Below are 13,161 nucleotides of genomic sequence, written 5' to 3'. Positions count from 1 at the left end.
TGTTGGAATGTGAGGTTATGTTAATGGGGGTTCTATTTTCTTATAGTGCTTCGCTCTCGAAACTTATACGGCCTTGATTTAATTTTGTGGGGTGTTTGTCTCTCTGTTTTGGCTTTCTATTTGAACCTTGGTTTCATTATATTTGTTCTATGATGATCTCTAGATGTTCTTCGAGTTTATCATTTTTGTTTCCCTCTTTCTCTTCGTGTTTATCCTGGTAAATATCTCCATACCTCCAATTTTTACCACTTATCTCAATGTTTTCTATCTTCCGACCCCCTTGACCCTTTTGACCATGTATTTTTGTCCTAAATAATTTAGAGAATGAGTCATTTTCATTCGAAAACTAACGCCCCATTAACACCTTAACCTATGTCATTTCTCTCTCAAAACTATCTCTCTCTTGCACAACCCACCCTCCCTATCATCTCTATCTAATACCTCAATCATAGAGCCCACCCTCCCCATCGTCTCTCTCCATCTGAACTTCATCTCTCTCTCTCACCCCTCTCACACATAAACACACAAATACCCTAATCGCAGAGCCCACTAGCCCTTCATCTCTCTCTCACCTCTCTCTATCAGAACTCTGTCCATTGGCTCTTCTTTTTATTGCTAAAAATTCCATTAGAAAAAAGTTGCAGATTCAAAGGGAAACAAGCAGAATCGTGGCATCACACAATCACAAAAGCCATCCAACCTAAAAATTGAAACACATTTAAGCATAAAAACTATTTTCTTAATTTTTTTAAAAAATTCATTGTATCAAAAGCATTCTCTTGTCTTACAAATCAAAATGCAGCTACAGTTCATTACAACATGTAAATAGATAAAGTCTAAAAGAACTTTTTTATACAAATGAAAACTAAAAGAACTTTTTTATACAAAATTGATAACAAAAGGAATACACAAATTTAAAAACACCACATAGTAATAGAATTACTTACAAACCCATTCCAACAGCCAACCTATTATCTACCAATGTCAATACTCGAAATATAAACATCGTTGTGTGGTATTGTGGTTCAACAAAATGGAACCCTCGTGATAAAAGAAAAATAGTTGAAAATGCAGTAGACAGAGTGGGGAGAGAATGAATCTCAATGTTTTTGTATATTCACTTGTGTTGTTTTATCTTTGATAATTTACAACATATGTATAGCAGTATATAAGGTAAAATTTCCTGATAAAGAGGTAAACTAAATATTTACAGTTATAACTAAATGGCAAGGAGAGAGATATATGGAGAGAGAGAGAGAAAGATATATATATATATATATATATATATATATATATATATATATATATATATATATATATATATATATATATATATATATATATATATATATATATATATATATATATGGAGATGGGATGGATCGGGTACAATAACTAAGTCATAATACTCCCCCTCAAGTTGGTGTGTGAAGGTCAGTAACACCCAACTTGGATTGTAAGAAGGTAAATTGCTCTTTTCTTAGAGGTTTAGTAAAGATATCTGCTCGTTGTTGACTTGTCCTGAGATACTGAGTTTGAATGATGCCTTCAAGTAACTTAGCTCGAACAACATGACAATCAAGTTCTATGTGCTTGGTCCTTTCGTGGAAAACAGGATTGGATGCGATGTGTAAAGCAGCTTGATTGTCACGGTACAAAAGCATGAGCATGAAGTGAGAAACGCCTATGTCTTGAAGGAGGTATTTCAACCAAATTAGTTCACATGTGGTACTGGTCATGGCGCTATACTTGGCTTTAGCAGATGAGCGAGAGACAGTGGATTGCTTTTTTGTGCACCATGAGATTGGGTTGTTGCCAAGAAACGTGCAATAACCAGTGATGGAGAGTCATGCAGTTGGGAAACTTGCCCTGTAAGGGCCAAAATTTTCACCCAAGCCAGTGTCGTCGCGCGAGAAGAAAGATGTAATGTCGAGCGAGAAGGCGTACGGATTTTCGTCACGCGCGAAAGGCGTGTGGAGTATTGTCGTCTGAGGCATTGCCGCACGTGTTTAGAGAGCAGCGCCGGTTGGAAGAGAAGAGAGAGCAGCACCAGTTGGAAGAGAAGAGAGAGCAGCGCCGGTCGGAAGACAAGAGAGAGCAGCACCGGTTGAAAGAGAAGAGAGAGCAGCGTCGGTTTGATGAGAAGAGAGAGCAGCGGCGGTAGGAAGAGAAGAGAGAGCAGCGCCGGGAGTATTTTAATCAAATGCACAGCCTTTGTACATGTTAGAGCCGCCCCGTAAGTATCAGAGCAATGAGTGATCGCGTCAGCCACAATGTTACCAACCATCCTCTCGTTTTAAGCTTTGGGCAACACAGACCTCTCCCATTTTTTCCTCAACTTTTCCCTCTCTCTTGAAGTTCATTGCTGCCCCTTCTCAGACAGCCCACTGGTGAGGCCAAGGAAAGCATGTGAAGGCCATAAGTAAGGATTTGTGATATCGTGCAAAGTTAAGGTAAGTGGGTTTAGCTTTATGCATCCATTAGTGTTGTAAAAATATTGAAATGGATTAGATGATATAAAGGAAAATGTGAAGAATGAATAGGTTAACATGAGGTTGAAGTTTCAGTTCGTGCTTCTCAATGTTATAACTGTGTCTACCACATGTTTGATCTCTTTATTTATGGAAATTCATGAATCGTTCACTATGAGACTCCTTATCACGAATAAGGTTCCAAGCCCAAAGTATATCTTGGCTAAGAAACATTAAGTGTTCTTTAAAAATATATTTACTTGACAATGTGAATTTCCAGAACTGTGAATGCTTTTGCAGTTATATGTTCGATGACCAAATGGCGTCCAAATAGGACCGAATCAATCCTAAATGAAAGGCATGTGTGTATACTCCAAGTTTACTTTTATGTCATGATAATATTTTATATTGATAAAAAGATATGACCCTAAATGTCGAAGCATGACACTATTCGTAGTCGCTGCTATTTTCAGCAACTGTGGCCTTCTTTGGGCAATGCTTTTGACCTAGCTAATGGTATCCAAAAACCTTGAAATTACTACCATTCGAAAGGTCTATGAATGTACTTAAAGTTGCATGTTTTGAGATGTTTGAAACTCCCCACGGATTTTGAACTATGACCTGAATTGCGTGAACATGTCACTGCGTATTGTTGCTGGGCAATTTCTAGCAACTAAGGCTCACTTTATACTGAGCTATTGACCCATCAAATGGCACCTAAATTTCTTCAAATCACTGTTTTTGTAAAGAAATGTGTGTTAGCTCAAGGTTTTATGTTTGAGTCGTCCTGAAACTCCCCCTACATCGGGAGCTACGCCCTTGCTAAGAGGGGCATGTCACTGTTACTTGTCACTGCATCATTGTATGACCATGCAACACTAAGTTGTCTTGATTTTTGATAAATGTGAATTCCATATGATAAATTCCATGAGAATGCCATAAAGATATGTGAATGATTCCGTGTAAACTGCACTTTGTGAGAAAATGGGGCCACGAACTCGATAATGATGAAATGAATTAACAATGAATGTCAAAAGCTACTGAGAAAGCTTATGTGTAAATGCCTTGTGATAGCTGATGAAATGCATGTCTTTTACTAAATGCTATGATGAAATATGATTCATATGCTATGAGGCAATGAATGGCCACTACTTATATTGTTAATGACCACTACACGGTGGGACACTCACCGGTAGTGGATACTGTGTTGTTATATTTATGAGAGTGTTGACCACTATGGATTGGCACCCGAGCCCTTGGACTTATTGATGGGAACATTAGCAACTACGCTGTGGGACCCGAACCCATCGGTAGTGAAAGCTAGGTTCACCAAGACATTGATGAGGATATTGGCCACTACGCGGTGGGACACTCACCGGTAGTGGATGTTAGTATGATATTGCCTGCTACGCGATGGGACACTCATCGGTAGTAAGGAAAGAGATGCCGACATATCCCCTAACCTACATAATGATAGGAGCGGGTTAAGGGAGAGGATAAAGGGTCGCACCCTAGATTTATGAAATAATAAGTGATGGATGCCTTGCAAGGTAAGGGCCTATCGAAACGCTAATGCACGCTGAGGACTGCGTGAGTGTGTTGCAGGTATTACGAAGTAGATACACCACTTGTCATTACACTCCTTCCTGTGTGATGGTAGAGGTCTTAAGCAATGGAATTGACTTATCCTGATGGATAGGGCATCTACTGCAGGAGTAAGTGATTCGGGGAGAGAGTGAGTAACGATTGAATTTCTTTATTAGGAATGTTTAGCTTTATAGTGATGGAATGAATTATGATTTCATTAATTGAGGGCTCTGATTGCACTAATTTAGAGATGACTTCTGTTTAAAAGAAATGTCCATATTTGATGTCTTGACGTGATATGCATTTATGCTAAGTTATGACTATATATTGATAAATTGTATTATTATCACATATGGATAGCACCACCACAGATATATAACATTAGACCTACTTACTGGGTTGTATAGCTCATGCTATTATTTCTCATCTACTTGTAAATTGATAGCGGCAGGTCGTGTTAGGCGACTGGAAGACAAAGCTAGTGTTTTTTAATAAGATGCTTAGACCTTGTTTATCTCTGGGCTGTTTGGCCCTTGTTTTGTTTTGTTCCTGGTGGATATGTGTAATACTGGACCTTGATGCCCTGAACTGAACGTAATATTTTGAAAGATTTTTATATTTTGAATTTTGGCAGGTGGAGTTTTTTCCTTACTCTTATGCTAGTTAAGCTTGTCACTTTAACTCTCTTCCATGGTTTGCTTGATTTTCGAATATAAAGGCATTGAGTTCACTCCGACCTGAGTGACAAACGTTACATTGAATTACGAACCCACTCTCGATCTCTTGTCATCGCGTAAGGTACGGTGGTCGGGGGCGGGGTCATGACAGATTTGGTATTAGAGCAGCCAGGAGAGGATTCTTAGCCTATGAAGTTTAGGAGAGTCATTAGATTAATTTTGGGGTAGGGTTGTGACTGGGTGGTCATGTGACTAGATTAAAGGATGCCGAGAGCTCGTAATCACAACACGAGTTCCAGTAATGAAAATACCGAGGCACTCGGCGAGTTTTACAAGACTATGGGGGCAATGACCCAAATGATGAAGGAATCGATGCTAACCCAATCTACCCCTACACCAGAGCATAATGACAGTAGCCTCATGGAGAGGTTTAGGAGAATGGCACCCCAACCTTTTTGGGGCATCGAGGAGTGGAGAAGGCTGAGAGGTGGAAGAAACAGATAGAGAAGATCTTAAAGGTGTTACACTGCTCAGATGAGCAAAAAGTCAGGCTTGGAGCCTTATGCTAGCATAATACTGGTGGGACTCGATAAAACAGGCTTGGAGGGAGACATGAACCGAGGTCACCTAGGAAAACTTCTTGACAACATTTGACACAAAGTACTACCCCGATTCATTCAAAGAAAGGAAGAAAGTAGAATTCATCGAACTCCAGCAAGGGGGCATGACTATGGAACATTACGCCGCCCGATTTACAGAGCTTTCTAGGTATGCGCCTCACATTATAAATGTCAAGGCACAAAAGGCGGCTAAATTTGAAAGGGGCTTGTAACCAGATATCAGGAGTAGGGTGATGTCGGTCAATATAAAGTCGTACACCCCGATGATAGACCATGCTTTGAAGATGGAAAAAGATTGTGAAGATCGCAGATTAAGAGACGAAGGAAAAAGGAAAACTGTGTCGTTGGGAAAGTTTGGGAAGAAACCCTAACAGTCTTCTAGGAGAAACTCTAGAGGGAGACCGTACCCACCTAACCCAAGAATTTCGAGAAGTCTTTCGGGCAATATAGATAATGACTGACGCCCGATTTATACTTATTGTGGGAGAAGCAACCTCACTACCGCAGAATGCTGCATGAAGAATGTATGTCTGAAATGTGGCAAGCCTAGCCATTGGGCGAAAGACTGCCTGATGATGAAGACCGAGGATCGCCCAAAGACCCAAGAACGAGTGTTCGCACTCACTGAACATAAGGCTAAAGCATCCACCTCAGTGATTAGAGGTATGCTCTTAATTTGTGATATTAATGCTAAAGTCTTAATTGACCCTGAATCCTCTCATTCATTTGTTGCACCCCATTTTGCTCGTTACATGAATGTTGCACTTGCATGTCTCAATTACACCTTAGTAGTATGTACACCGGTGGGAGACTCTATGGAAACTGATAAAGTATATAAACAATGTAAGATTACAATTGATGGGTGTGACCTGCCAGTAGACTTGATCCACCTAGATATTCAAGACTTTGATATAATTCTAGGCATAGATTGGTTGTTTACACACCATGACACCGTCGACTGGCATGAAAAGATGATAACCTTTAGTCATCCAGATCAAGCAGAAGTACAGCTTGAGGGCATTAGGGATACTTCTCCTTTGCACTTTATCTTTGCCCTCCGGGCCTCTCGCCTCTTGGCTAAGAGATGTGTTGGATATCTGGTGTATGTGGTGGAGAATCAGGATGTTAAGACCCAGTTAAGAGGGATTCCATTAGTAAAAGAATACGCTAAGGTGTTCCCTAAAGAGTTGTCATTCCTACCTCGAAAAAGAGAAATTGAGTTCGAGATAGAGGTAGTACTTGGCACCGCTCCCATTTCTAAAGTCCCATTTAGAATGGCTCCCTCTGGATTGAAAGAGTTAAAAAGCAGCTGCAGAAATTATTGAATAAGGGATTTATCCGACCTAGTGTGTCGCTCTGAGGTGCACTGGTCATGTTTGTGAAGAAAAAGGATGGGTCATTGAGATTATGTATTGACTATAGGCAGTTGAATCAAGTGACAATAAAAAATAAGTACCCCTTGCTTAGGATTGACGACCTCTTTGATCAGCTCCAAGGGGCCCAAGTGTTTTCAAAGATTGACCTCAGATCGGGTTATCATCAATTGCACGGCAATGAGGGAGACATCCCAAAGACCGCTTTCAGAACTCGATACGGTCACTATGAGTTTCTTGTGATGCCGTTCGGGTTAACCAATGCCCCCGCTGTGTTCATGGATTTGATGAATAAGGTATTCAAACCGTTGCTAGATGACTTTGTAGTGTTGTTTATCGATGATATCTTGATATATTCAAAGAGTCAGGAACTGCATGAGCAGCATCTAAGGATGGTTTTGTAAACTTTGAAGTCGGAAAGATTGTATGCTAAGTTGAGCACGAGCGAGTTTTGGCTCCCCAGTGTGGCCTTCCTTGAGCACATTATTTCTAAGGATAGAATCACAGTCGACCCCTCTAAGATCGAGGTCGTACTTAAGTGGGAAAGGCTAACAAATGTGACCGAGGTTCGTAGCTATCTGGGGCTAACAGGGTACTATAGGCGCTTTGTAGAAGGATTCTCATAAGAAGAATACAAAATTTGTATGGTCAGAGGAATGTGAGAGGAGTTTCCAGGAACTTAATAAGAGAGTAGTCACAATCCCATAAAGGGCTCGGATGTGTACTTATACAGAGAGATAAAGTTATTGCTTACGCCCCCAGACAATTAAAGCTGCATAACAAAACTATCCCACTCACGACTTGGAGGTTGCAGTAGTAGTGTTCGCGTTAAAAATCTAGAGACACTACCTCTATGGGGCCCAGTTTAAGGTGTTCACGAACCACAAGAGCCTCAAGTACCTGTTTTCTCAGAAAGATGTAAACATGAAGCAGAGAAGATGGATGGACTTATTGAATGATTATGACTGTACAATTGATTACCAACCAGGCAAGAATAATGTGATAGCCGATGCTTTAAGTCGAAAAGTTGTGGTCTCCGTGGCACATTTGATGGTTCGAGAAATGAAGCTATTAGAAGATGTGGTGGAGTGGCACCCATCTCAGCCCCGTAGTAAGGGGGAATGAATGTTGTTGTTTTTAAGGATGGAACCCCAACTCCTTCAGCAAATTCGAGTGGCCTAAAAAAGAGATCTCCATCTGACAAAAATCCTTGACGAAATAAGAATGGAAGGAAAAGGAGATTTCTTTATGAGTAGTGATGACTTGTTAAGGTTTAGAGGCCGAGTGTGTGTTCCTAATGATGAGAAGATAAAAAGGGCTGTCCTAGAGGAAGCACATACACGATACACCCAAGGAGTACAAAGAGTACCAAGATTTGAAAAAGACCTTTTGGTGGAACAACATGAAGCGAAATGTGGCATAGTTTATCGCTAAGTGTTTGATATGCTAGCAAGTGAAGGCAGAACATCAGAGACCTGTAGGACTATTGTAGCCCCTACCCATACTAAAATGGAAATGGGAACACATCACAATGGACTTTGTTTTTAGATTACCAATATCAAGTGCAAGGCATGATAGTATTTGGGTCATGATGGACCGATTAACTAAGGCTGCTCACTTCTTACTGGTTCGCACGACCTATACTCTGAATAAACTGGCCCAGTTATATATCAGAGAAATTGTGAGATTGCACGGAGTGCCCATCAGCATTGTGTTAGGCAGGGACACTAGATTCACCTCTAGAATTTTAACAAGTCTGCAGTCAGCGTTGGAAACTAGACTTACAGTTAGCATTGCCTTTCACCCCCAAACAGATTAACAGTCAGAGAGGACCATTCACACATTGGAGGACATGTTAAAGGCATGTGTCACTGACATTAAGGGAAGCTGGGAAGATTATCTACCCCTGATAGAATTTGCCTACAATAACAGCTTCCAAGCCAGTATTCAGATGGCACCTTATGAGGCCCTGTATGGGAGAAAGTGTAGGTCATCCATCTATTGGGACGAAGTGGGCGAAAGAAGATTATTAAGGCTCGAAATGGTTCAAATGATTTCTGAGAACATAGCCTTGATTAGAGAGCGGCTCAAGATAGACCAAAGTCAGCAAAAGAACTATGCCAATAATCGTCGGAGAAGCCTCGAGTTTGAAGTGGGGGATCGGGTCTCCATGAAGATATCCCCAACCAAGGGTATTACGAGATTTGGTAAAAAGGGGAAATTGAGCCCATGATTCATTGGACCTTTTGAAGTCCTAGAAAGAATTGAAAGTGTGACTTACTGACTTGCCCTGCCACTTGAACTGGCCAGTATTTACAGTGTCTTCCATATATCAACCTGACCCATCCCAAGTCTTGGAAATATCAACCTGACCCATCCCATGTCTTGGAGTATAAACCAATCTTGCTCAAGGAAGATTTGACCTATGTTGAGCAACTAAATGAGATTTTGGACAGAAGAGTACAAGTGTTGCGCCATAAAGAAATTCCCCTAGTCCGGGTATAATGGCAACATCATTCAAGGAAGGAATCGACATGGGAACGGGAAAGATTAGCGACAAAATCTCTTTAAAGTGGGGATGATGTAAGGGCCACAATTTTCACCCAAGCCAGTATCGTCGCACGAGAAGAAAGATGTAACGTCGAGTGAAAAGGTGTAAGGATTTTCACCTTGCAAGAAAGGTGTGTGTAGTTTTGCCGTCTGAGGCATTGTCGCGTGTGTTTAAATAGCAGTGCTGGTTAGAAGAGAAGAGAGAGCAGCGCTAGTTGGAAGAGAAGAGAGAGCAGCGCCGGTTGGAAGAGAAGAGAGAGCAGCGCCGGTTGGAAGAGAAGAGAGAGCAGCGCTGATTGGGTAGCGCCGGTTGGAAGAGAAGAGAGAGCAGCGCTGGTTGGAACAGCGCCAGTTGGATGTTTGATAGTGCAACGTCGAGAGTGTTTTAGTCAAACGTACAACCTCTGTATATGTCAGAATCGCCCCATACGTGTCAGAGCAATGAGTGATTGCATCAGCCACAGTATTTTCCAACCACCCTCTCCTTTTAAGCCTTGGGCAACACGCGTCTTTCCCAATTTTTTCTCAACTTTTCCCTCTCTCTTGAAGTTCACTGTTGCCCCTTCCGAATCCATTGGTGAAGCCAAGGAAAGCCCGTGAAGGCCATAAGTGAGGATTTGTGATACCGTGCGAACTTAAGGTAAGTGGGTTTAGCTTTATGCATCCATGAGTGCTGTAAAAATGTTGAAATGGATTAGATGATATAAAGGAAGATGTGAAGATTAATGGGTTAACATGAGGTTGAAGTTTCCGTTTGTACTTCTCAATGTCATGACTGTGTCTACCACATGTTTGATCTTTTTATTTATGGAAACTCATGAAATCGTTCACTATAAGACTCCTTATCACCAATAAGGTTCCAAGCCCAAAGTGTAGCCTGGCTAAGAAACATTAAGTGTTCTTTAAAATATATTTACTTGAGAATGTGAATTTTCATAACTGTGAATGTTTTTGCAACTATATGTTCGATCCCAAATGAAAGACATGTGTGTATACTCCAAGTTTACTTTTTTACGTCATGAAAATGTTTTGCATGGATAAAAAAATATGAACCTAATGTCGAGGCATGACACTGTTTGTAGTCGCTACTATTTTCAGCAACTGTGGCCTTCTTTGGGCAATGCTTTCGACCTAGCTAATGGTATCCAAAAACATTGAAATTACTGTCATTCGAAAGGTCTACGAATGTACTTGAAGTTGCATATTTTGAAATATTTGAAACTCTCTACGGATTTTGAACTATGACCCGAATTGCGCGAACATGTCAATGCACATTGTTGTAGGGAATTTCTAGCAACTAAGGCTCACTTTATAATGAGCTATTGGCCCATCAAATGGCACCTAAATTTCTTCAAATCATTGTTTTTGTAAAGAAATGTGTGTTAGCTCAGGGTTTTATGTTTGAGTCATCCTAAAACTCCCCCTACATCGAGAGTTACCCCCTAAGAGGGGCATGTCATTCTTACTTGTCATTGCATCACTGTATGACCATGCAACACTAAGTTTGCTTGATATATGATAAATGTGAATGCCATATGATAAATTCCATGAGAATTCCATAAATATATGTGAATGATTCCGTGTAAACTGTACTTTGTGAGAAAAAGGGCCCACGAACGCGATAATGATGAAATGAATTAACAATGAATGCCAAATGCTACTGAGAAAGCTTGTGTAAATGCCATGTGATAGCTGATGAAATGCATGTCTTTTGCTAAATACCGTGACGCTATGATGAGGTATGGTTCATCTGTTATAAGGCAATGAATGGCCACTGCTTATATTGTTATTGACCACTACGCGGTGGGACACTCACCTATAGTGGATACTGTGCTGTTATATTGATGAGAGTGTGGACCACTATGCATTGTGACCTGAGTCCTTTGGTAGCAATGTTGGACTTATTGATGGGAACATTGGGCGCTACATGGTGGGACCCAAGCCCATCGATAGTGTGAGCTAGGTTCACCAAGACATTGATGAGGATATTGGCCACTACATGGTGGGACACTAACCGGTAGTGGATGTTATTATGATATTGCTTGCTATGTGATGTGACACTCATTGGTAGTAAGGAAAGAGATGCCGACATATCCCTTAACCTGCAGAATGATAGGAACGGGTTAAGGGAGAGGATAAAGGGTCGCACCCTAGATTTATGAAATGATATGTAATGGATGCCTTACAAGGTAAGGGCCCATCGAAATCCCAATGCGCTCTGGGGACTGTATGAGGGTGTTGATGGTATTACGACATGGATAAACCACTTGTCATTACCCTCCCTCCTGTGTGATGGTAGAGGTCTTAAACAATGGGATTGGCTTAGCCTGTTGGATAGGGCCTCTACTGCGGGAGTAGGTGATTCAAGGAGTGGGTGGGTAATGATTCAATTTCTTTATAATGAATGTTTAGCATTATAATAATGGAATGAATTATGATTTCATTAATTGAGGGCTCTGATCGCACTGATTTAGAGATGACTGCCGTTTAAATGAAATGTTCATATTCGATGTCTTGATGTGATATACATTTATGCTAAGTTATGACTCTATATTGATAAATTATACTATTGTCACATATGGATAGCACCACCACAGATGAATAACACTAGATCTGCTTACTGGGCTGTACAGCTCATCCCATTATTTCTCCTCTATTAGTAGATTGATAGCGGCAGGTACAGAGCTGAAAGTTCGTGTTGGGCAGTTGGAAGACAAATCTAATGTTTTTGAAGAAAGTGCTTAGACCTTGTTTATGTCTGGGCCATTTGCCCCTAGTTTTGTTGTGTTCCTGGTGGATATGTGTAATATTAAGCCTTGATGCCCCGAAATGAATGTAATATTTTGAAAGATTTTTATATTATGAATTTTGGTGTGTGGAGATTTTTCTGTACTCTTCTGTTAGTTAAGCTTGTCGCTTTAGCTCTCTTTCATGGTTTGCTTGATTTCCAAATATATTGAGTCCACACCCACCTGAGTGACAAACGTTACATTGAATAACGAACCCGTGCTCAATTGCCCGTCGCCGCTTAAGATAAGGTGGTCGGGGGCGGGATCATGACATGCCCAATTTGAAATCAGAGAAGGTCAATAACTGAAGGTTATTGGGCGATGGCATGAGGATGCCTTTGCCAGGATTGAGCTTTAAGTATTGAAGTGCCCGGAATGCAGCATCCATGTGCGATTGGTGTAGTGTGCGCATAAATTGGCTGAGAATATTAACAGAGAATGTGATCTCTGGTCGAGTGATGGTGAGATAAATAAGCCTCCCCACAAGTCGATAATAAGAACTAGGATCGGAGAAGAGAGGCTCATCATCAAGAGTGAGTTTAAGGTTTTGCTCCATAGGGAAAGATACGGGTTTTGTGCCGAGAAGTTCGGTTTCTTCTAAAATGTCCAGCGTGTACTTTTGTTGAGATAAAAAAATTCCTTTTTTAGATCTTGCAACTTCAAGACCCAAAAAGTATTGTAGAGGACTGAGGTCTTTGAGTTTGAACTGGTTATGAAGGAATTGTTTAATGGACTCTATGGTGGAAACATCAGTTCCAATGATGATTATATCATCAACATAAACCAGAATTACAGTCATCCGGTCTTTGAGCTTTGAGAGTAAACATGGAGTAGTCGGCCTTTGATTGTTGAAATCCTGCTTGGAGGAGAGAAGTCGAAAATTTTGAAAACCAAATTCGCGAGGCTTGTTTTAGACCATATAAGGATTTTTGGAGACGGCAAACAAATGCTCCCCCGTAAGAGGAAATCCCAGGGGTAATTGTATATAGACCTCTTCATGCAGATCACCATGAAGAAAAGCGTTGTTAACATCGAGTTGAAACAAGGGTCATGCTTTTGCAGCAGCAATGGCAAGAAGGCATTGAACAGTGACA

At 40.8% G+C, this 13,161-nt stretch overlaps 1 protein-coding gene across 1 annotated transcript; it reads left to right on the top strand.

Moving 5' to 3' along the window:
• The first annotated feature begins 5,930 nt into the window (after positions 1-5,930).
• On the top strand, positions 5,931-6,680 carry LOC148781741 (uncharacterized). Its single transcript, XM_088870891.1, has one exon. The coding sequence runs from the start codon at positions 5,931-5,933 to the stop codon at positions 6,678-6,680; it is 750 nt and encodes a 249-aa protein (XP_088727017.1).
• Positions 6,681-13,161: the final 6,481 nt, after the last annotated feature.

Source organism: Amborella trichopoda, chromosome 6, assembly GCF_054954075.1.
Source record: "Amborella trichopoda isolate Santa Cruz 75 chromosome 6, AtrichopodaSantaCruz75HAP2 v2.0, whole genome shotgun sequence".
Classification (NCBI taxonomy): Eukaryota; Viridiplantae; Streptophyta; class Magnoliopsida; order Amborellales; family Amborellaceae; genus Amborella; species Amborella trichopoda.
This window is presented reverse-complemented; position numbering and strand designations above follow the sequence as displayed.